General features: G+C 37.7%; 1 protein-coding gene across 1 annotated transcript in view; it reads right to left on the bottom strand.

Annotated features, from left to right (window-relative positions):
• Positions 1-25,977, bottom strand: part of LOC107556260 (RNA polymerase II elongation factor ELL2-like) — a 60,789-nt gene that overhangs the window by 13,969 nt on the left and 20,843 nt on the right. The window contains exons 2-5 of the mRNA XM_016239326.1: positions 25,674-25,721; positions 7,005-7,129; positions 5,384-5,547; positions 279-520 (exon numbers count right to left, since the gene is read on the bottom strand). Of these exons, the coding sequence (XP_016094812.1) occupies positions 279-520; positions 5,384-5,547; positions 7,005-7,129; positions 25,674-25,721 (579 nt within the window). The remainder of the gene's footprint in view (positions 1-278; positions 521-5,383; positions 5,548-7,004; positions 7,130-25,673; positions 25,722-25,977) is intronic.

The raw sequence follows: 25,977 nt of genomic DNA, 5'->3' as shown, positions 1-25,977 counted from the left end.
AAAAATTATATATATATATATATATATATATATATAATGTATTTACAATACTACTGTTTTAACTGTATTTTTCACCAAATAAATGCAGTCTTGAACTTCTTTCAAAAACTTTTAAAAACAAACAAACTTTTGAATGTGAAAGTAATATGTAATATATCGATGAAAAACTCTCATAAGATTCCAACTGAGGTTTGGAAACAATTTTCCATTTATGTAGATTATAAATATTTAGTTTGTTGTGCATTTGCACTGTAGCATGCTGTGCACTTGTGTTTTACCTCATCCAGCACAGCGTTTAAGTCGGCCTTGTCCTTGGGGCTGGCTTTCTCCCTCTCCAACCAGAGCAGTAGTTCTGGCTTGCTGTAGGGCTTTAAGGCCAGAACATGAATAACACGCTCTTTCAAGGGCCTGTGGGCCACCAAGCTAGGTGTACCGTTCCTCTTGTTGCTGGGTGAATGTCTATTAGTGTTGTCAAAGCTAGTCGGCAGGCCCTGTTTCTTCTTAATCTTCACACATTTACCTGAGGAGAGGGGAAAAAAAACACACCATAAGGGTCACTAATGATTTCTATGACTTGGTCTGTAAAACAAAAGCATTCACCTTACATTATTTTAACATATTTAAATGTCTTCAAAACAAGCTCAGAATCTGCTAAGTGACATAAAACGGGCTGAAAGATTATTGTCTAACTCGACTGCCTCTTCAGCACTGAAAATAAACCGAGAGCTCTGAAAATAGCACAGAACTTCTGGGGCCACTCAAATCCCCAAGCTCTCGTTACGCAAAACAAAACCGAGCCACCCTGAGGTGAAATTAGACACACATAACAGAGAAGGGGTGAGCGCTAGGGCCGTGACAAATGACTGTCACACATACAGTAGTGTAAACAGCAAGCGCTGGACCACTTTAGGAAATACGGCTTCGAGTAAACATGACGGCCCACATAACACTCGTATGAGCCGTTCTCCGGATGTGCACTCTGAATTTAGCATGCACCGAGTGGGACGAAGAGTGTGAAAGAGCTGGCGGTAAACATTGCTCTCTCTCTCCTGTGCAAATATCTAAGTGGTGGAAACGAAAGCACCTCAAATAGAGCTGTTTTTTTCTGTTTTCCATCTTCCCACCAGTGTGCTATTTCACCTGGAGCCAGCAGGACACAGGAGAGCTAATAGATATCAAGCATGCCTAATCTCATTAGAAGTTTAAGCTGTACTTTGAAGGTTGCAATAGGACAAAGTGAAGCATAAGCTGTTCATACAGCGAGTGTTACGCCCCTGTGCTCATCCAGTTTTACATAACATTCATGCTTCCATTTAGATCGCTTTAGGGCTTTGTTATTGCTGCAAAAACACACTACGCTGTTGTCTTGTGAGTTAAATTCAAATGGACTGGGTTAAATCAAATTACTCAAGTCATTTTAAGCAATCTTCACATTAACTCAAGAGGAAAGTTCATCCAAAAATGAACTGTCTGTTATCATTTTTTCACCCTCATATGACATACGGTCTTCTGTGGAACACGCACACAAAAAAAAATGTACCACCCTCACGTTGTTCCAAACCTGTATGACTTACTTTTTTTCCTGTGGAAGACAAAAAACGATATTCTGAAGAATGTTGGTGGCCAAACGGTTTTGTTGGCTATTGACATTTCTCAAAATATCTTCTTTTGTCAAAAGAGAAAGTCATGAGAACAACATGAGAGTGAGAAAATGATGACAGAATTTTCCATTTTGGGTGAATATCTCTTTAAACCTTCATGGTTATCCTTCCTGCTGTATTCGAGTCAGTTTTGACCTGGCAGAGGTACATAAAAATGTATGGGGACATTTTTTTCATGAAAATACACATTATGTAATTTCATTATTATTTTGGCGACATTATTATGATTTTTAAGTATTTCTTAAGAGAAGGCCTCATAAAAGTATTGTATCAAGCAATCCACATATGACTTGTGCACTATATATAAAGTCTTCTAAAGCAGTGAAAGCTTTGTGTGAGAAACAGACACAAATTTGAAGTCGCTGTTCACTGGAAACCTTCCTCCAGTCAGCACTTAACTCAAAAATTACTGCTCCAATTGGAGTCAGTGGGTTGATTTGAGAAAAAAATAAATCATTCAGGCTGGTTTTGTGAAACAGATCAATTAATTCACTGAAGGGATCTGACTCAAAAGAATGATTCATTCAAGAATCGTTCTTGAATTAAACGAGCCAATTTTCTCAAACAAAGCTATCATATAAGACTCTAAAAATAGCAGACGAGTCATATAAGCACTTTTATGGTAATTTATGCCATTTTCTGACCCCATTTGTTCTAACTGTATGGAAAAAACAAGTGACCCCTACATTATTCAGAAGTTCCTCTGAATAATTGACTTATTGTCATTTAGAATGACATAACTGTAAAGAAATGGCAAATTTAGAAACCCATATAGTTGTAACATTTTTAAATGTCTTCAAAACAAGCTCAGAATCTGCTAAGTGACATAAAACGGGCTGAAAGATTATTGTCTAACTCGACTGCCTCTTCAGCACTGAAAATAAACCGAGTCATGTCATATTGCCTCAACAACAGAGGTCAGTTTTCCTTTCTTAAAAAGGTCTCCAATCGTACATACTGGCACAATTTATTATACTTAAAAGAGCTGTCTTCATATTTCAACAGCTGCATTAACTACATGATATATTGCAATAACCGCAGAACTGCGAGAACAATGATCCCATTTATGAGGAATGTTTGACTATTACACAGTCCAACACGCTGGCAAACGAGAGCGAAAAAAAAACACAACAGTACTGAATTCCTCTTGACGCCTAAACATGTTGCGCTTTGCAAAAAGTGCTGAATTAAACACTCTCTTTCTCCAAAAGCATTCGAGACACTTTACTGTATTTTGGGGCAATAATACTGTATAAACTGTAGACAGATGTCATAAGACTCCAACATCAAACATTTAATCAAATCTAGCCTTACAGGCAATCTCATCAAATCAAATTGTTTTACCCCACAAAGTTCAGTAATCACTTGTTTAAGCATGTCTGCATGCTCAAAAATAGTACAACTTACATGACTGTGCTTGAAGTAAATGCTACACTGTATAGTTTATAAATATATTTGTATATTCATAAACACAATGAGTGGTTGACTGAGATATTGCTGTTATTTGGCATTGTTACTTTTTTAGTTTTTTTAGTTTTTCTATTTGGCCGATAGGTGTTGGAAGAGGGACTTTTATTTTGACAGCGCCGAGAACACAGCAAGCTCCTATTCTTTATCTTTATTACAGTCAAACTTTACTTCCTTATTTTTTTGTTGTTTAACTTTTATTTGTGAAAACTCTTTATTTGTGAAAAAGATACTATAATTGGAGCACATAACCAAGAAATTCACATGGTAAATGAGCAGATAAATGGGGGAATGTCCCAATTAGCCTAAAGTTTATTTTACAGGTTGATTTTTTTTTCTTATGAAGTTGATTTTTTGATTAATTTCCAAATGATTTATTTAAATATAATGAATATAGTGCTGTCAAACGATTAATCGCGATTAATCACATCCAAAATAAGTTTTTGTTTACATAATATGTGTTGTGTGTGTACTGTGTATATTTATTATGTATATATAAATACACACACATGCATGTATATATTTAAGAAAAATAAGTTATGTTTATATTTTAAATATATTTATATATAATATAAATTATATGATTATAAATTAATACATGCAAATATTTTTTAAATATATACTGTATGTGAGTGCATTTATATATGCATAATAAATATACCTAATACACACATAAATTATGTAAACAAAAACTTTTATTTTGGATGCGATTAATCGCGATTAATCATTTGACAGCACTAAATATAATAAATGAATACAATTATTTCTGTAAAATATAAAATGCAAATTTAAATCACAGAAATTGTTATGCATATGTTCTTTACTATGTTTAGATTAGATAGTATAATATCATAAGTCTACACATCGGTTTTACATCAGCAAGTGGCCACCCTGCTCACTAAGATATCAGCATCAACCATCAAAAAATCCATATCAGTTGACCACTAACGACGACTGTACTCATCTTGATCACTAAATGAATGAGAACCAAAATCATCCAACAATAAGTACATAGTAAATGTTTGATGATGCACTTCTGCCTGCCTCTTACCAGTGTACAAAGTTAGAGCGACCTTAAAATACCTCTGCTCTTTATAATTGAACGTCCACTGAAATACCTGCCATACATTTCAAAGCCTCTGCCAACTATGAGAGCTATGAGGGCAAAGCAGTATTTAGAAGCGCCTACATGATAAGTGTACCATTACTTCACCACAGAAATACAGTGTGCCACCACAAGAGGTTTCTCTGCTCGACTACAGAGATGGGGAAAAAAGTTGGAGGCTGTTTTATTTTCGTTTCAGCCAAACAAATGTATCTGCCAGGCACTAAATTGTGCAAGGACATGGCTCAGTTTCTACCACCATATGGTTAAAAATACGCATGGAGACAGTATTACTTTTTTTTTTTCCCGTCCGTGACGGAATAAAAAGCCAAAGCAAATAGTATAAACTCACCCAAACACACCTATTATATGAAATCTGAATGGTGCAACATCAAATCATCCCACTTTGGTCCTCCTATAATGTCCGTCTCTAAATTATACCCCTTAGTAAGCACTGCAGCCCAAATGTGTTTACATTACAAGGCAAATTGAGACGCATACTGACAACAACAAAAAAGAGGATACTGCAGAGCTTTGTTTGGAAGGGAACTGTTTGCTTTCCTCGGTGAAAGCGATTCCGAAATTTCAAACAGACCTTATTTTCTCTAACCACTCAAGTGCTCTCTTTCAGCTTTCTTAGACACGAGAGGCCAGCGTGACGCGTGTCCTTCTCTCCAGTCATCGCTTGGGGAATTGCAGACTTTGCTTCAGAGAGAGACCCCATGTATAATTCAGTATTTCTGCAGATGAAAACCTAATTGATCCCCAGCCATGGTAATTAAAATCCTGGGCTAAACTTCATCCACCCAGCATGAGACTTGTTCGCGCATACTTCTGGCAGTCTCAATCAGATTAATGGAACAGGTCTGTGGCTTCGTGCCGGTGTCATCTGCAGATAAATGCTTGAGAAAGAGGGATTGGGGGAGGGAAATGCATCTTTACACGGCTCGTCTGATACACAACCATCCCTTGATCAAAAACATCCTGGTTTATCCACCATTATTAACAGGATATGATACTACCAGGCTAACATATTACTTGCTTTTGGGAGAAATGAACGTGTTATTTGATATAAGACATGTTTTAATGAGAGCTAATTGCATCTGTGCATATAGAGTTGGTCCTTTGTGTGCATGAGCTGGATTCTTACTTGGACGTGTGGATCCAGGTTTGATCTCGATGGCTGAGCGACTCCAGATGTCCTTTTCCACTTGAGACATGCGCTCGCGGGTCATCTGGTAGGAATCGTCGGTGGCACACACCGTGATTTTGTCCTGAATACTGCCCTGACTTTCCAGATGCTCCCTGCCATCTCTAAGCAAAAACAGGAAATACACAGCGAGTTAAATTATCATGCTGGAAAATATACACATGAGGATTTGTTGAAATTCCAATTTACAGTCTTGAAAGCATCAGTTAGAACTGTTTGGAAATTACAAACAATAAAGTGATGTGTCACCATATGGCATCATTTTTAAGGGTGTTTATGAATTTATATCTGCGTGGAGTCATGGTTGTAGAGCTTGTTTAAAGAAAAAAAAAACATTTATATAAACATGTAACAAATATTTTAGTCATAAAAAGAATTTCTATTCAAATGGTTTACTTAGAAATACATAAACATTATTTTATACATTATATATTTTACTAAATACATACGCATTGAACAAATAATATTACATAAGTCACCATATATTAAACACACTAATTGTTCATATGTTTGGGGTCAGTAAGATTTTTATGTATGCGTGTATTGTATTGTATTTATTTATTTATTTAGATGCTTCTTAAAAGTAAGTCTTCACCATGCTCACCAAGGCAGAATTTATTTGATCTAAATAAATAAGTAAAAGTTCCAACAGTAACATTGTGAAAATTATTAAAAATTAAAAATGTTTTTTTGTTTAAAAAAAAATAATAAATAGCTTTATTTTTGTAGTACATGCAAATCGACAGACAGACAGATAGACAGATAGAAAAAGTGTATTCTCATTTAAGAATTTTGTGTGAAAATGTTTAAAAGAACACACGGTGAATAAAAGGCTACGTCAATATTAGTGTAGACATCACTACAGAAATTTCCTTGAAAGCTATGAGAATCAGCCTGCTATGTAAAGACTGACATGTTTAACGCCTCGCTCCCCATTGCTAAGTTTTACAGCTGCTCCTTTGTCCACAAAGCAGCCGGAAAGTCAGTGACTAATTTATGACTAATGGCCTTAACCGGTTTTTGTGGAATTGCTTTGCATCCTCTTTCCCACAAACCTATCTAATGCTATTCTTCAGCGAGACAAGTGGAGTATTGTGAGACTACAAGTCTCCTTTGAGCTGGAAAGCGAACAGATCAGTGCCACCCCGATCAAGAGACAGCAACTTCACAACTGACCGTGACGCCAAATACTGTAATGGAACTTGGGAACTTTAGGTCAAAGTAAATGTTGAGCCTAACAAACAACAACCTACACTCAACACACTGATTTGACATTTAAGACACATAATAACTAATACAATTTATTACTAAGCAATTTCAGTAATACTCATTAATTAAACAATTATTTTTAAGAGTTGTATTTATGGTGCTTGCTTTTATTTATTTATTTATTTGGACAGAAGCTTGTCAGAATTTTGTGGTAAGTCTGAACTGTCTGTCACTGTATGTGCTCTAAAATAACAGGATGCAATTTTTATAAAATTTTAATAATAATAATTATTATTATTATATTTTTCGAAGTTTTCGATATTATTAGAATTTTTTTTCTTCTTTGTCTTACCCAGAAACATACTGGTGAATACAGTCGAAGCTGGCCTGAGGTTTGTCTTTACTGTCACTGGACAGGTAGAAGGAGAAGACACGGAAAGCATCAGGAGAATCCGAGGAAGCAGGAATCTTGATATACTGTAAGATGAAAAGAAATAGACTTGTGTCAATAAAGTCTAATTTTACTCTAAAAATACATTTATAAATACATAACTGGCCACTATAAATGCACACACACAAACAGTGCAATTATGAGAGCGGATGTTTGTTTATACCCTCATGCTTCAGATCTATTAAATGGCTATATTAAGCAATGGAAATACTCTTGTGTAACAAAAAAAACAAAACAAAAAAAAAAACAGATGAATGACATCAAGAATTAACTTTCATTACACAGAACAATCAAATAATAATACAAAAAAGTCAAGGAACTCCTTTCCATGCCTAAAACACAGACTTTTGTTTATCGAGAAGAGCTCCAGCTTGCGGCACTTACTTCAACAGAGCTGTTTGGAAAAACATCTTTCATTCAATAAACCAGTCAAAGGAACTCCTCCCAGAGATGTCTCTCCAAAACACTGCTCAGTTTGTATGTAAAATGTTAAGCAGCATGTCCTCATAAAGCAATTAAGTTATTACTTCCCTAGAAAAGGCACTTGCTGTACCAAAACCCAATATTTTCATGATGGAAGGTTTTGTACTCGCCTATTACTGAAAAAAAAAAAGATTAATATTTGCTAATTATACGAGTTTAATGTGGGTTTGTAGGAAGCACAACACACTGAGACTAAACATACAAGACTTTCAGGCTTCTTGTAGTAAAAACATCTACATTTGTCATTCATATACATGTTTTTATGCCTTGTGACCAAAAACATTCATCCCCCATGGTAAAGTTTTCTAAATTATAGGGATAGAAGAGGTTTTGAAAAATTGTTGGAATGTCTTGAAAGCATCAGTTTAGGTTTAAAAATTACATATAAATATTTTTTCATCATATGCCGACATTTTCCAGCAAAAGTGTTTATGAATTTATAGTGTTCATGGTGTTATATAACTATAGCGTTTCCAGCTGTTTATTTACATTTTTTAAATAATTTTTATTATTTTCCCACTATAATAATTCCAGTCTAATAGAAGAGGTTTTGAAAAATTGTTGGAATGTCTTGAAAGCATCAGTGTAGGTTTAAAAATTACATATAAATATTTTTTCATCATATGCCGACATTTTCCAGCAAAAGTGTTTATGAATTTATAGTGTTCATGGTGTTATATAACTATAGCGTTTCCAGCTGTTTATTTACATTTTTTTAATATTTTTTATTATTTTCCCACTATAATAATTCCAGTCTAATAATAATAATAATATAATAATAATTCAAATCTGATATAATAATAATAATTCCAATTCCTATACTATGTTTTCCCCCAATGTAAAGGGTATCTGATAAAACAGAAATATATCATTTCTGACACATCGCAAAACATGTAGCTAAAAATAAAAGGTAGCATTTTTTTTACAAGTGAAAATGTTGGCACATTAAATATAAATATGAACTCATGAAGCTTATTGTATTAAAATAATATACGCACATAATTAAAGTGCTTAAAAAACTTACAACTTAATGTGAGACAGTTGTTCATATGTTCTTGTTTTGTAATATTTGTGATCCCTATGGGAGCTTTTTGGAGGCATGAACAAGCAAGTGAGCCAAAGAAACCTTTCCCTTTTCAGAGTACATGCAAACTTTTGCTCTGCAATAATGTGCAGAAGTCCTTTAAAAACAGCAAAAGCAATGGACAATGAAATGAAAAAAAGACCACCTACTGAAACTATTTCTAGTTTATTTATCTATTTATCTATGTATAATTAATTATAATGGGGGGAAAAGTATTTTCTTTGTTATCCATAAAAGTAAGGTACAACCACTTCAGTGCTACAAAACTTTTCAGCTAGATGAACAGCAAAACTGCACTTTGATGGGTTCTGACTGATTCGTGCCAGATCGACTGCAGCTCTGAGTTTGTGTTCCGAGGCAACGCAAGGGTCACGACTCAGTAACTGAGTCAGTCTCATAATTCTCACAGTCATCTGAGGGCGATCAAAACAAATGCTGCCCTGAACAAGTAATATCGACAGCACGACCTCACTACCTGTTCAAAGTCCTGTGAAAAGGAATCAATAAGATTGCTGGGCAGCTCTGCATGCACAAAGCCATGCCATAAGTAGAATCAACCCTGCGGCACTCTCAACTCTACTTCATGTGGTGGCTCCTATAAAATATAACTTAAGACTTCATGCGAGCTATTTCTGATATTAAAAGACAAGCTATATTCTTTAGGGGAGGCCTAGAAACCTACTTTCACTAATACAGAAAGGCAATCCAAAATACAAACTCATTAAGCAACAGGTATTGCGGTGTCATTAAAAACAGCTTTTCCTTTCAAACAGCCTCCAGCTGAAAATGATGGATGTTTTAGTTGAGGCAGTGCCCTAGATTTGAGGAAAATGGATAGGTAGAGTCCGCATAATTTAAATACTTTATTTTTGTTCGGGAGACAGCGGTCTGTCATTTGTGCTCGAGTGTGTCCAAAAGAGAGGTGGAAAATGGCAACGACTATGGACACAAAAAGTCACAAATTGTTTAAAACGGTTTTCAGGTGTGTGGTTTTCCATCAGTAAAATGACGGGGAATAATACGGCACCTTTAATTCCCTCTGTCAAATAGAGCCATGGGGTATTTTCAAATATGTAGGGTTATGCTGTGTGAGCATGTTTGGTTAAAGACTGGTTTAAAGAATGCATCTATGTCCTAGGGCATGAAAGCACTCAAAAGAGTAGTGCAACCTTTGTCCACAGAAAACGAACAATTTTCCCAGCAGTGACTAAAGAAACTAACTAAACATCTGCTTGAATCTAAATGCTCCTCTACAGATGGGGTTTTCAAACTTGGACAAGTTAAAACAAAACAACCAAACCAAAAGACAAAGTAAAGTAAAGTAAAGTAAAGTAAAGCAAAGCAAAGCACAAAACAAGAAAACAAAACGAAAACTATAAAAAAAAGGCTTTTGCACCTGTCAAATAGAGCCATGGGGTATTTTCAAATATGTAGGGTTATGCTGTGTGAGCATGTTTGGTTAAAGACTGGTTTAAAGAATGCATCTATGTCCTAGGGCATGAAAGCACTCAAAAGAGTAGTGCAACCTTTGTCCACAGAAAACGAACAATTTTCCCAGCAGTGACTAAAGAAACTAACTAAACATCTGCTTGAATCTAAATGCTCCTCTACAGATGGGGTTTTCAAACTTGGACAAGTTAAAACAAAACAACCAAACCAAAAGACAAAGTAAAGTAAAGTAAAGCAAAGCACAAAACAAGAAAACAAAACGAAAACTATAAAAAAAAGGCTTTTGCATAAGGACCTAATTATACTAATTATAGTATGGGTCTTAATACATGAAAATATACAGTTGCCTTTATATTTTAGAAAGGGAGTCGCTCAATAAGAGATCATTATATTTAGAGTTCCCTGGCATCAAAGAAAGTTTAACTGTGTTTATGAACATACAGGTTCATCTTTTGAACTTTCTTGAAACTGCATATTTCAATGTTTTAGAAAACACAAACACTGACCTCTTCATTTTTAGAAGCACACTGGACTCATTTCAGCTGTGTTTTATGAAGTGCATAAATACCCTAGCAAGCAATTACCATCCTACAGATCTAAAAACCGCACGTACAGGCATGGCAGAAAAGGGTTTTGGCTGTCAAAAATGCCCGGTCACGCAGTACAACCATAAGCACTGTCGGCCACATGGAGCCAATAAAAAACTCCCAGTCTCACAAACACACATTCAGCTTCACAACCCCCACAGAACGAACCCTGCCCCCATCATTATCTGTTAGTTTTCCGTGCGACAAAACAAGCACTCACGAGCAGTCACAACATACTAGCAAACAGTAGCCCGCTACGACGATGGACACTCATGGGGGTTGAATCGGGGAAAACGCTGGTAATGACCCAGATATGTCCTCGGCTTCAAAAACCGAGGCAGTACGATATGATCAGACTAATGCAACTTTTCCTGTGACAAACCAAAAAAAGCATCATGGTCAGCCAACAGCTAGTCCTGGGACTACAGCTGCTGCTGGAAACCACTGCCAAAAGTGCTAGTCTTCTTCGCCCAAATTCAACAAGTCATTTCAAGGAGGTCCCAGATGTAGGTCATGGCAATGCTGCAAAGGAATGAATAATCATTTGCTTTTCAAATGGCCACACCGACTGAACAAAAGCCAGTCACCTCTGAGGCATCACCAGAGCCATGGATTTACAGTCTTTACCCCCCTTAAAGTCCCCTTTTCCCAAAGCATCCCATCCCCCATCCCGTTCTCTCCAGGAGACAAGCGCTGCCCCCCCCCCCATGTGGTACATTCACTTGTCGACCCCTAGCTCAACCACCATGCACACTTCATATTCTGATTCTAATCAATGTCATGCAGGTCAGTCCATTCTGGGGGCTGCCCTCTTTTTCCATTGCCGGATTCCTCCTCAATCTTCATAACCATATGTCATTTATTCCCAGCTTCTGTCTCCAGCGAGAACGTGGTTTTTCATGGCGGCAGGATCACACTTAAGCCACTTAGATCTGAGTAAGAGAGATTTAAGGGCTATAAACAAGAGGGATGGTAATCAACAGAGGCAATTATTATTGCGATTTAAAAAAAAATGTCTGTAGTATTGTGACAACATGCATTGCAATATATAATGTTAACAAATCCTTCAAGGTGTACAAATTGGGACACTAAATGATGTGATTGGTCTATTTCTGGTTATTTTTTCAAAATAACGCGAGACAGTTTGACTTCAAACTTTTGACTGTCATTTTCGCCTTTTATTATGATAGGACAGAATAGAACTGACAGGAAGCGAAGTGGAAGAGATATGGGGGGCAGGATCGGGAAAGGTCCTTGAGTTGAGATTCGAACTCGAGACGCTCGTAGCGCGTCGGTGCGCTGCCCACAAGGCTATCAGCACCGACCAAATGTGATTTAAAAAAAAATATATATATATGTATATATGAATAAAAAGATAAAACGGATAGCAATAATGTGACAGGTGAGCAGTGTTTATGAATGAGCAGCATGCTGGAAGTGTAGACGCGTCATTATGTAAACAGCTTCTTTGATTCCAACTGCAAGTTTAATTGAAAGTTTTGATGCATCCCAGTGCGCAACTGGCTTGGACTGATGTAACAGCATAAGTGTGTTGAAATAACACACATATTTAGCCTTCTGTAACAGTTGCTTCAAGATCAGATATATGCGAGAACGCGCTTTCTTTACACAGCGAGAGAGAGAGACAGAGAGAACGAAAGAAAGAAAGAAAGAAAGAAAGAGAGAGATACGGTAGTGCTGATTCATTTGCGCTGTTTGTGAAATGGCAGTTTGACAAAAGATTTCAAAGTTGATCTGGTTTTCCTGCATTACATGTAAAATTATGTGCATTATTTACCTGCAATTTGAAACTTACAAGTGTCTCGGTACAATATCGTCATGCAAAATATTGCGATACTACGCCATAACGATTTTCCCCCCACCCCTATAAAGAAAAATTAAAAGTAGGAAATTCACATATGGGAAAATGTGAACTTGTTGGTGTTCACATCTCAATCCAAGATTTGAAAGTGTAAAATACAAAGGCTTTATGCAAAGTTCATTATCTATGTCGCAAAGTTGACTGTTAATACATTTGCCTTTTGCTCCTTTCTGTGTTTATTCCTCCAGTGAAAGCCAACGCCCAACTTGGCAGGTGAGACTTTATCAGCTTTTAGATCAGTACATTAGGTAGTATACCACTAAGGTTAAAATGCAAATACAGACTGCTTTGAGGGTTACTACTGAAACGTTATCTCTCTCCCTGAGCTGTGTGCGTTTATGATGATTGTGATTCAAGCTCTTTGTGTCATTCACCTTGTTTTTCTCACAGTGGGTCTCAATCACTAACCATACACAAGCATTTGAACATAAAATCTTTTAGGCAAATGTTATAGCGCAGAAATCAAAGAATCAAAAAACAGAAAGTGTTTTTAAAAATTAACTTTAATATTACATTTTAAAATAACCGGTTACTCTTCTAATATATTTTATTCCTGTGATGGCAAAGCTGAATTTTCAGCAGTCATTACTCCAGTCTTGAGTGTCACATGATCTCACGTCACACTTTTAGTTTGGGTGGTGAACAACCAAAGTATACTGATACCATCAAATACAAAATAATTACGCAATTATTAGTGAATGAGACCCAGTGTCCTTACAATCAGTAAGCAGTTCAGTAAAGTAACTATGCCAAGCAACAGTACTGTTGTTCAAACATTTTCCATTGTCAATAACATTAACACATACACAGGTGGGTTTCATCCACGTCATAACCTCCAAATGGCATCAGATCGACAGGATTCCTAAATAAGCCACAAGGGAGCAGAAAGCCCATCCTCTGCAGCCCATCTTCTGCCAACATCTGCCGCACGGTGCCATGTGTGTTTGGAGATGTCAAATACTTTCAGTCTGCTGTAAGGTGTGAACTGGGCTGGAACAGAACGACTTAGCGGGGGCCATGGCCAATGGGGACGAGACAAAGGGCGTGCTTTGTAGCAACCATGGAAAAAAACAACCCTGCTTCTTTCTAAGAACATTAGAATGTTTTTATGAGGTGGCGAGATGCACTGCACCCCAGATTTTAAGTACTCGAAACATTCTGCTCATGAGATTTTATGACTTTAAACGCTTGTGTTTTGTTCCATGAAGCGCGCATCTGTTTGGAAAGAAGAGAAGCTGGCATGTTGTTTCAGGTGGTGTTTTCTTTCCCTTTCTTGGTTCAGTGTATGTAAGAGACGAAACATCCCGTCCTCACACTTGGCATTATTTTTTCAAGCCAAGGCCTGAAACTGACAACCACCTAGTAAACAATAAGCTCTGCCAGCTGACTTATTGTTAAACCATCTCTATGTGTCAGAAAAGACGGAAAGTTTCTAGTAGTCCAAAATTGTGCAGCTTTTATCTCTGCTACAGCAATTATAGTTCTAGCTATGACTCTTTGACTTTGACCAGTCACGTAATGAGCACCTTCCACTTCAGAGCTTAGTTTTCTTTGGCCTGGTTAAATTAGTTCTGCTGGTTCCATCTACTCTACAGTCAGCCTTCATCGCCATTGTTCTCTTCACGTAGTGCGCTCATCTACGGCTCCTGTGAGGCGCTCGTCTTTTGTTCCCACCACATGCGATGGCACGGAGTTCTGCCTATATTATTCATAAGCAGCAGGAACGTGTGGCCTGTTGGAAGGGGATGGGGGAAGGGTGGGGTTTAGGGCATCCCTGCCCAGGACCGACAAACGGGACTACATGACCCCCTGATCCGAAACGGACAGAGCCACTCATCCGAAAAAAAAAAAGAGGGGTGGGCGAGAGGGATGAAAGAAAAACAGAGAGAGAGTGACAGGAGAGGAGAGAGATAGAGCTTGAGATTACAGTGCTAATGGTAACTACATAAAGGGCAAAATGCAAGATGGAGGAATTATGGGAACTGTGAATTATGAACTAGGCAAATGTTCCTCTCAAATCCACAGTCACAATATCTAACTGTGTGTAAAGAGTACACTATGAGAATGACGCTCAAGTAACTGTTGGTACAGTATGAAGCAGTTTATCTTTTGTAATCATCATAAATTCCTTACTGTCACTTTTGACAAAGAGATAATTCACCCAAAAATGAAAATTCTGTCATTGATTATTCACCTTCATGTCATTCCATGACCTTCATTCATCTTCAGAACACAAATTAAGAATTTTTTTTTAATGAAATCAGAGAGCTTTCTGACTCTGCATAGACAGCAGCTCAACTGACACGTAGTGCCCAGTTGAGCTGCTGTCTATGCAGAGTCAGAAAGCTCTCTGATTTGTTTCAAGGCCCAGAAAGGTAGTAAAGACATCATTAAAATAGTCCATGTGACATCAGTGGTTCAACCGTAATGTTAAATGTAAAGAAATTTAAAGAATGTAAAGAAATTGTTGAATAAAATTGTTATTTTAGTTTTCTTTGCTCACAAAAAGTATTCTCGTAGCTTCATAAAAATACGGTCGAACCACTGATGTCACATGGATTATTTTAACAATGTCCTTACTACCTTTCTGTTTTTTTAATGTGTGACGTGTCAATTGTATTGCTGTCTATGCAGGATCAGAAAGCTTTTGGATTTCATCAAAAATATCTTAATTTGTATTCCGAAGATGAACAAAGGTCTTACGAGTTTGGAAGGACATGAGTGTGAGCAATTAATGACAGAATTTTCATTTTTGCATTAATTATCCCTTTAAACCATCTTTGCTGAATAAAAGTCTAAAATTCTTACAGAGCCCGAACATGGGTAGTGTACTATAAATCAGACGGTGCTTGGGGCAACATGGGTAACTTCTGGATTTCTTGCCCTCTTCTTTCACTCTCACAATTTCATTGGCTGTTCCTCCCCACCGCTCTCTCACTAGTCAGGACAGTATGTACACCTGACATGGAGTCGGCCAGATTTCAAACCAGTAAACTTTAGAAATTAACAAGTGTGCAAATGTGCTACGAGTTAGCAAACCAGGCTTTTTGTTGCAGACTAGTCCCATTTTTAAAACATGAAAGGTCGACGAGTCTTGTAGTGTGCACTTGACTCCAGAGATGAAATAATAATAATACTAACAAGTGGCATTTAAGAGGAACACAGAATGCATGCTGCCTTATGGGAAACCCTGTCATAATTCTCAAAAACTCTGGGCTTCTCAATCACACCATTTGTGATATGATCGACAAGTTTGCGATGAGTCACAGATTGTAAATGCAGCGCATGAGTCTTTCACATTAAATCACTCTGTCGTGGTACTGGGCTGAAGTCCGTTACATTTAAATGGGGAGGAATCAGAGGGGGTGGATGTGGATGTCTGTTGATGCATGGGGGTTGGTTTAAGGATAAAGGGGGTTGGCGATGAGAAGTTGTGGAGCTGAAAGAGGGGTGGTGGAGGGGGTTGTGGTGGCTGCTTCATCCCCTGAGGAACTGCCTCGGATGCCAAGCAAAATCTGTCTCTCTCTCCTCTCTAGCACCTGAGGGCTAATCTGTCAAGCTCAGTAAGCACTGGGCTACCTGACTCCATAACCATCCCTGTGTGTGTGTGTGTGTTTGTGTGTGTCGGTAATGGGGGAGGAGAGCACCCCACATGCTGCTTTCATATGCACCCCATTCACACAGCAGCCAGAAGCCATCCTCTACTCGCCTATCAGTTACTATAGTGACGAGTCTGCGCAAATTAAGTAGAGGCAGGTCTATGGGGGCGTCCACAGCCTCACTGGCCTCTGAGATTACAATAGTGGAACAGTTCTCTACGTTTTGATTGGTTGATGCCGCACATTTCAAAAATTCATACATAACGCCAGCTTTGAAAGGCTCAAGGCAGTCTTCTCGCTCAGCATGTGTAGTGTTTGTAATTTTATACACTTGCTAGAGAATTGGTGTGAAAATGCAGGGAGATCAGATAAACTTTCAAGGAGCAATTAAGGATAGTATCAAGTCTGGACAGACTCAAATTTAAAGCACACACACACACACACACACACACACGTCATTTCTTCAAATAATGTTTACAAAAGCAGGTTCTTGAAGCCTTTTCCTGCCTCATTGTAAAAAAAGAACTGTGAGATAAAGTTTAAAATATTATGGTAACATTTACAAGTTAACATTAGTTCATGCATTAACATTAACACGACAATTGCTACAGTATTTATTAAACCCTGTTAACATTAATAAAAAAGTTAAAAAAATAAAACATTAACATTAATTAAAATGCTGTTCATTATTAGCTGATGTTAGCTCAGGTCCATTAAATAAATAATATTAACATATAACTTTTAATTGTAATAATATATCAGTAAAAATGTTCAAAATAAAAATAACTAAGATATTAAATGCCTTTTCATTGTTAGTTCATGTTAACTTATGTTTTTAACTGTTAACAAATAAAACCTTACTGTAAAGCATTACCCATATTATTTATTTGTGCAATTGAGAGTTTTAAAGTTGCATCTGTGAAATATGATGTCACACTTGTGAAATCTAAAATAATTTCTCAATTATGAGAAAAAAAAGCTGCCATTGTGAGACAAGGAGTCACAATTGTAAGATTAAAGGCGCAATTACAAGAAAAAAGTTGCAATTCTGAAACAAGATGCAATTGTGCGATATTGAGTTACAATAATCATATACGGAGTTGCAGTTATGAGAAAAAAAGAGGTTGCAATTGAGGTGAATAGTCACAACTGTAAGAAATTGTAAGAAAGGTAAGGTTGCAATTATAAAATATATTTTTTTTACTCTAAGGCTTCCTTAGGTTCTTCTTTTTTAAGCTTGTCATACAAAGGGCTTCATTCAAAGCTTCAGGATAAAAACTGGTCAAAACCACTTGTTCCTAAAATGCAAAATGTTTTCACGCCAATGCTTATTTACAAGACCATTGCTCACTTCCATGAGCAGTCACACTTTAGTCTGCCGGATGGCCATGACAGACAAGCTACATGAACAAAAACAAACCTGAAAGAGGTTTCCGTTTCTAAATACATCCACGTGATGGCTAGACGTGGCCATGAATGCTCTTCAAATAAGATTTAAACAACCCATGTGACGAAAAACTACTATAAACTATTAGAAGCAGTGCATCCTGCTGGGCCGAGCCAAAGCCCCCTGCTGCAGGAACGGAATCAATGGATCTACTCATGTGACTGAAAAATGCCATAACCCATCCCCATCAACGACAACAGGATGCAGAGAAGCTTAAAGAAAAAATAACATTTAAAATGAAAGGAGACAATAATGTGAGGTTTTAAGCATCAAATAAGGAGTGTGTTATGGATTGAAAGAAAGATGCTACACAGACAATAGTTTGAGAAGTGCGGCCTGTTAACAGGCAATACACACAGAGAGCCCTGTGTGTGTTTGTGCATGAAAGGCCTGAAGTGTCTGTGATCTTCCCTTGCGATTCTTGGCTCCACTCAGCCATTTAAAAGCTGTGAGATGTACAGTACAACATTTTTGGAAGAGTATCATATACACACCACACGCTTTCCACATTAATCACATTTTATCTTCACAGGAAGATACTTTTGAAACCAAAAATGCTTTACTTGGGGATCTTGGTATGCACAAAAAATAAACCAACATTGAGCACTCAATGGGAAGAATGCTAAAATCAGGGCCTAAGTTTGCATGAAACTACTGTTTTGGCATTATGAAACCATTTTTGTCCCTATGACAAATGAATTATTTCCCAGTTTCATTTCAATATTTGCATATTTCTGACATGTAACAGGTCAGAAAACAGGTCATTGTGTCAGTCTTTTGTTAAACCTGAACATGTCACAAAAGCATCAAGATTTATAACATTTATGATTTGTTCCTCATATTTTTGTTTGTACAGCATAAAGGGATTCATCTTCAAAGCACAAATTAAGACATTTTTAATGAAACCTAACAAACGCATAACAATACTTGTTTGATGCGCGAGAACAAACCTGACTGGTTCTTGTAGAAGATCAATCGTGCTTGCGTGATGTGAAAATAACCCTCATTGGTTCTCTCTTATTGAGCAATATAAAGAGATTGTGCCAACATATAAAATTATTGTGTTTCTTCAAAAGACATTCGGATTCATTTGGATTATGTGCTTGAACTTTTTGAAAAGTCACATTTTTGTTGGAATGGACTTTTAATGGGGACACAGAAATCTCTCAGGTTAAAAATATCTTTATTTGTGTTTCAAAGATGAATCAAAGTCTTACAGATTTGGAACGCTGAGTTTTGTAAGGAAAAAAAACACTTACAAGAAATCAGGTTGCAACATAGGCTCATTGGAAATATGTGCCTCTACCTACATTTCTGCGAAACTCAAAAAACGTACCTATATATACACGAATCGCTGCAGTTTTCAGTTGAAATGAACACTAGAGGCAGTAAAACTCTGTCAACTTTTATTCCTTTTCACACAAAGTATGATTTGCAGGTCAACAGTTTCGATTAATAAAGCCTCATTTTCACGTAATTACTTGAGGAATATTATGTAATGAATTCTAAACTATTTTAACATGCTGCGAGATTTGAAAACTGATAATTTTGAATGTGTCGTCAAATATCCAGCTTTTCTAATTCAGTAAGTTTGCTTGGTGGCTCACACGATACGGCGTTGCACTTGAGTGGTAAAGAGCTCTGGTACGAACCTCATGAATCTACGGTTCAACAAAACTGCTCAAATCTGTATAAGGAAATAAAATAGCATGCCTGCATCAACAAATGTGTTTTTATACATATATTTTGCACTTTTGCAACACTATCGGGTAGCTTTAGGGTTGGATTTGGTGTAGAGGATATTTCCAACACGATAGAGCATTAACTTTTAGAGACACTCCTCGGATATTTGAATTATGAACCACCGCAATACGTACCTAAAGCAACGTAATACAAACACAGCAATACGTACCTAAAGCAATGTAACAAACACGTGCCAGGGTCATGTATTGAACCCGTGTTTTAGTGCCACTCACTGGATGTTTTTACACTTTGAAACTGCCGCGAAACATCTAGTAAGGTAAGTAATTACGGTGTTGCAGAAATATATTTAGAGGCACATATTTAGAATGAGCCTGGGTTGCAAGATATATATTGCAGTAAGTAACCAGCCAACCGACGACCAACTCCTTTTATGCACTTGCCAAAGCAACTTTTTACATTTGGCACTGAGCAAGTTTCGGGCGCTGGCTAAAAGAAAAAAAGAAAAAGAAAAAAGACGATCCTCCCTGTTTTTGCAAGGACCTTGTCAAAGATGGCCTGGCAAGAGTGTGCAGAAAACAGCAAACAGCTCTGCCAGTCAAAACACTGGGCCCCAGACAAGACAGGCACTCGGGTCCCTGTGCACGTTGGCGAGCATGTCACATCTGGATGAAAGAATCGGCGTGTGCCCTTTCATTCACACGTGGGACAGCTCCCCCCACACCGCCTCTGCTGCAAGAGACTCTCTGCGTTCTACGCTCATTCCTCTTATTGTCATTCTAATTAGCTTTCATGAAGGAAAAAAAGCCAATCTCACACACACACACACACACACACAGAGGCCCTACCTTGGACAAGCACAGAAACTAAAAGACACACAAACAGAAATGACCACACATACAAAATGCACAGGTCCCAAGCCAAATTTTAGTATAGGGGTGCTCCCTCGTCCTTGGATCCAGTGAGTAAGCTATACTATTGAGGACCCTGTGAATACATACTAATGTACTCTGAGACACATCACACTCTCACGTACACACACTCATTGGAGGTGCGAGATGGAGAACTGGTGAATCACAGTGAGAGAAAAGAGAGGATCAGGTTGAGACAATCACAGCGATGACGAGAGGGACAGACGGGTGGGGGAAGCTAAACCTTCACACACATTTACCATGAGAACATCTGAGAGAAATGCTTTACCCCCACCTCCCAAAACAAACTAAGGGGCCGTTTACACTACAATGTTTTCAGCCAAATACGGGAAACTTTTTATGCATTTTGACTATTCGTTTACACGACAACGGCATTTTGGGAACTGAAAACGCATATTTTTGAAAACGGGTTTCAAAGTGCACGTTTTTGAAAACGGCACCGTTATCGTTTCCGTGTAAACACCCAAAACGGGAATCTTTGAAAACGGTGATGTCATGCACGTGCATAGTATGTGTTAGGTATTAGGGGTGGGGGAAAAAATCGATATAGCATAGTATCGCGATATTTTCCGCGGCAATACAGTATCTATACACAGACACCAAATATCTGTCTCTTATTATACTATTTGGTAGTATTATACAATTTCTTTACAGTCCACTAGATGTTGGTGTTGACTTTTTTTCCAAAATCATTTAACGCACGGCAAGCCGTTGATTATCCCGCTTATTCCATGGTCATTTGCCTAGTTATAGACAAGTTAACACTAGTAACTCTTACAGAATTATAACATTTATTATCGATCGTTTTTTGGAGAGAGAGAAAGAGAGAAAAATGACAGTTGTGTGTGTGAATTACCTGCGTCTGTGCGTCTCTCTCTACAAACAATGAAGTTGTGAGTTTAGTTACTTAAACAGAGATTTTACCTCCTCGTTGCTGAGGAATATAATGCAGTGATCCAGTATCTAAGCCATTTTATTAATAAAAGTAGCGGGGCAGCGTTGACAAGTTTATGTTGGCCTAACTTACTCCTGAATGTTTCTGTGTGCGCAGTGGGATCTCTCTCTCCGTGCGAGTGATGTGTGTGCATTTGTGTCAATTAATGCAGCGACGTATTAATATAGAACGGTAATTAAACTGACTTGGAACTACCGGTGCATTAAACCGTTTTAATGCATATCTGCCAGCCAATCAGAATCAAGAATTCCAACAGACCATGGAATAAATGAAAGTAAAAGAGCACAGCAATGCATACCTGTTGCACATTGTTTACTTTAAGAGTACATGTTATGTTTAATTTAAATGTAGCATTTTTATTTTTAAATTTAACAGTAATTTACTTTCAAATGCCCCAATTGCTAAAGGGTCTGCACAACTTTTTTGTACAAGTTCAAGTTGCATTGTTCTAAATACCTGTAGCAGCACAGCAGTGCATACCTGTTTACATTTAATTAAGGTGGACTAGACTAGACTGTAATACAAATAGCTGAGTTTGCCAGGTGCATATAACATTTATGACAGGTTTTCATGAAAGTGTTGGTCATTTTGTCTGCTTGACAATCCCATTTTGCACTGCAACAATAACATTGAAGTGAGATAAACAAACTGAGGAATGTTTCTTTTTAGGTAAAGGTTGCCAAGTTTTCATTTGGGGACATCATTTGAAGTTGGAAAAAGGTAATAAAATGCAATATATCGGAGAATATCACAATATATTTAAAATCGCAATAATATTGTATTGTGACAAAAGTATCGTGATAATATCGTATCCTGGGGCCTCTGGTGATTCCCACCCCATTAGGTATGTGGACATGCGCAGTACATGTCGATTTTAAAGGCAAGCACGAACAGACATACACAACAATGGCGGAGTATATGGTACTGTTGTTGCTGCTCAAGAGTTTGCTAACGCTTCTTCATCAAAGTGTGGATTTACTTCACAAATATTACAACCAACAGCGGAGATGCATCATATAGTCCTACATTATTTAATCGTCACTTCCCTACAGGTACTGTTTACTAACAAGGTGACAGCGCCAACTACTGGCCTGGCATACATAATACAGCGTTTTTGGCCGTTTTCATGGATGTGTGTAAACGCGAATCGTTTTGAAAACGTTGTTGTGTATACGCGAAACTTTTTAAAAGTGCAAGGGAAAAACTTTTTTGTTTTTTTTCCGTTTTTGACCACCATTGTCGTGTAAACGTAGACTCATGCCACAGAACACACACACACACACACACACACAAAGTAAGCCTTTTAGGAACGCATAAATACATGCTGATGTTGGACCGTCTGCTCATAGTCATAAACAGGTGTTTTTTTAGTTAAACAGTCAATGATGTGACACTTTTTGTCTAGATCTATTATGTTATTCAAAAATACATTAAAATGTAATTTTAAAAACTATAATGAACATGTTTTCGATTTTTTAATCTAAATGAATTTTGATATAACTGGTATAACAAAAAAAAAATAGGAATATCACAAACAACAACTATAAGACTCATTGACGTAATTTTATATATATATCGTTTTAACATGGTTAGTTCTGGCTTTTAAATGCATCAAATTAAATATGGTGTCACTCTGAATATGGTCTATTTAATATGCAAGATAAATGACTTTTTATTTGAAGGTTACAGCGCTTGACATTTTTAGATTAACAACAACATAATTGTATACATGCATTGTTATCAATAGAGAAACCGATACATAGCCGGAAGTGAGGGAGCATATTAAATAGAGAACATATTATTTTGCAGAACCATGTAGAAGTTTCGTTTTGAAAATGGCACAAAAGTTTTCCAAAAATATATCATACCAACACGAATACAAAAACCACATTTAAGAACTTGGCAAATGTGTTTTAACTAGAAAGCTTTCTCTTTTTCATCACAGACATCCATCATTCTCAGACATACTAATTTGTCACTGACCCATAAAAGAATTATGAAAATTGTGCAATGCAACATGCAGTGCACAATTCTGCATAATAATATGCTCTCATAATTGAATATGCTCTCTCACTTATGCCCATGTTTTAGTTTCTTGATTAATATAAGATCATAAAAATGTATGTATAATACAACCAAAGGGGGGAAAAAATCAGATATAGCTTGTCAAACTGCAGGACACTGCCATTATTCCTTCATATTTTACTCTGTGAGAACCGTTTCTGTTTATTGTGACAGACATCTATATTTGTAGCCTCTGGATAACTAATTTTGTGCAGCAAAAATCCAATTAACAAAAGAAAATGAGGCTGCATGATGTGAAATCCCAGTCTTTGAGAATCCGAACTGAACCCGAACATCCCTAGTGACAGCATCAAAGGCATTCAGATTCCATAAATCCTCCAGGATTGGGGATCACTCCCTTCAATATGAAAGGAATTTTACTACTCTAAACATCTTTTCTTGTGTTATTTCTCGCCAGTTGCATCATCCTCCTCCACAGATGGAGAGAATCGAGCAAATTGAAGCTCCCCATCTGTAAAAACCCAATGATGGCTAAATTATTTGTTAACTGCCACACGAGCGTGCATTATCAAGGCACTGTCAGTTGGATAGTCCACCAAAAATTGAAAATTCGGTTATCATTTTACTCACCCTCATGTCGTTCCAAATCTGTACACATTTCTTTCTTCTGTGGAGCACAAAAGATATTTTGAAGAATACTTGTAGCCAAACAATTTCAGGTCTAGAGAAGTCAATGAGACCTAAAACCATGCGGTTACCAAAATTTTTCAAAATAATTCAAAATCATTTTATATTCCACAGCAGAAAGAAAGTGATACAGAGGTTGGAGCAACATGAGAAGTAAATGATGACAGCATTTTCCTTCAGTTTTTGGGTGTAGTATCACTTCAAGTTAGTGGAAAATGGCAGCTGACAATCCACAGCAGGGCACTTCCTGACTTTTCCACGTTGCACCTCTAAGATCTCGAGACAACCCAGGACAAGGTTTATGGGAATTCCCTGGTATGGGGGAGCCCTCCTGCAGGTGGAAGAAAATGACCTGGCTAAGTAGGACCAGAAATGGGAACATGTATCTCCCGAGTGATGTTCAAAGATATCCATCCATTGTAAAACTATGATACTCCATATTATATCAAACCTGACTGAAGTGAAAGCATCCTGAGGTTACAGCTAATAGAATGACCGATAACGTGGTTTCAGTAGTGTGGACTTAACATCACTCCCTACCCCCAGCTGTAATAGCTTAATTTGTCACCCTGACACACATACAAACACACACTTGTGCGCACACACACACACTCGGCTCAAACACCTCATTAATGCCCAGCAGCCCATTATCTGAGGAGGAGGGGATGAACGCTTAAATTCAGTGCAGAGAATTTGAATATGTAATGGGCTAAAGATGTAATCACAAAATCTAATTTGACAATTAGAACTGATTCCAGTCTTACACACTTGACACAACTACGCTACTCCAGTTTTAAAAGGGAAAGAAACTTCATTAGATCAGATATTGCTTGACTACATGTGATAGTGTTTTGCATATTATAACTGTGGAATTTGTGGGGGTCGAACAATGCATTAGGAGACACGGCGACCATGGTTATCCCCCTCCGTGTCGCAGATCTTTCATGTCTGCACTGAGACAACAGGCATAAAGACACAAGAGGCTCCCTTGGGTTTACCAACACCCCCACCTCTTCCCAGAGCTCTTGACAAAGCCTTTCCAGTCACCAGTCTGACCCAGTAACCTGGCGAGCAGCTCTGGGGTGTTGAGTAGCCTCTCCCGGGTTTCCGAACCGCAGGCACAGTCCGTTGTTTGTGTGCGGAGCGAGTACCTTTCCTGTCCCACTTCTGGATCAGATGGGTATGTTTTAGACTGAGCTGATTGTGGCATACAGGCGCTGATGGGGAGGTGTGCTACGGCTGAATGTGCTAATCCGGTTAGGCACACAGGCATCTTTCGTTACAGCCGTTTCACTGAAATGCACCCTCTACCAAAAATCCACCCAAGTCGTACAGTGTGACCGCACGCCACTGCCAATTTTACTAGCTGTAAATAACAATACTCTCATATAAACCAAACCTCTGGCCCGCAAATGTTACGAAACCCAGGAACTGCATCCAAACAATGACACTTTCTTAATTTACGGTTCATAATTGTGCTGATGAACATGCGTGCTTCTATAATTATATAAATGTTTCCAATCTAGTCGAGCAGGCCCTAAGGGTGGTGTCACTGCAAGCTACAGTTCCTTCTCCATTTCAGGTGATGGTTTAAGAGCTCATGAAATATTGAGAGAGTATGTAGGTGGCTGAGGGGTGCCGTGAGTTTTTTTTTTATGCACGACTCAACAATCAGGTCTAATTAATGCATTGCAATTTTTAGGCGTCAGGAAGGGTGAGGAAAAACACATTCATCTTACCCCCTGGTTCCCCTTGAAGCAAATTGCCGGCTGATTTGGTAAAGACCCCTGGGGACAGAAGAAAAAAGGTAGAAGAGGTTGGTTAGCATTTACTATTATTATATAAAGGATTATAAAGCAAAGATTAAATCTTGGAAATGAATTATCTCCGACTCCAGCTGAATTTCTAGGCTGGAACCCTATGCATTTAGGTCCGTTATGCCCGAAAGAGAGACATCATTTTTAAACTGTATTTAGTACAAGAACCAAACTTGCAAAATGCGCAATGACGATCAATTCATATAAGATGTGACATTTCCAAAAT

Source organism: Sinocyclocheilus grahami, unplaced genomic scaffold (genome assembly GCF_001515645.1).
Source record: "Sinocyclocheilus grahami isolate Dianchi unplaced genomic scaffold, SAMN03320097.WGS_v1.1 scaffold562.1, whole genome shotgun sequence".
NCBI lineage: Eukaryota > Metazoa > Chordata > Actinopteri > Cypriniformes > Cyprinidae > Sinocyclocheilus > Sinocyclocheilus grahami.
The sequence above is the reverse complement of the archived record's forward strand: the minus strand, read 5'-3'. Positions and strand labels throughout refer to the sequence as shown.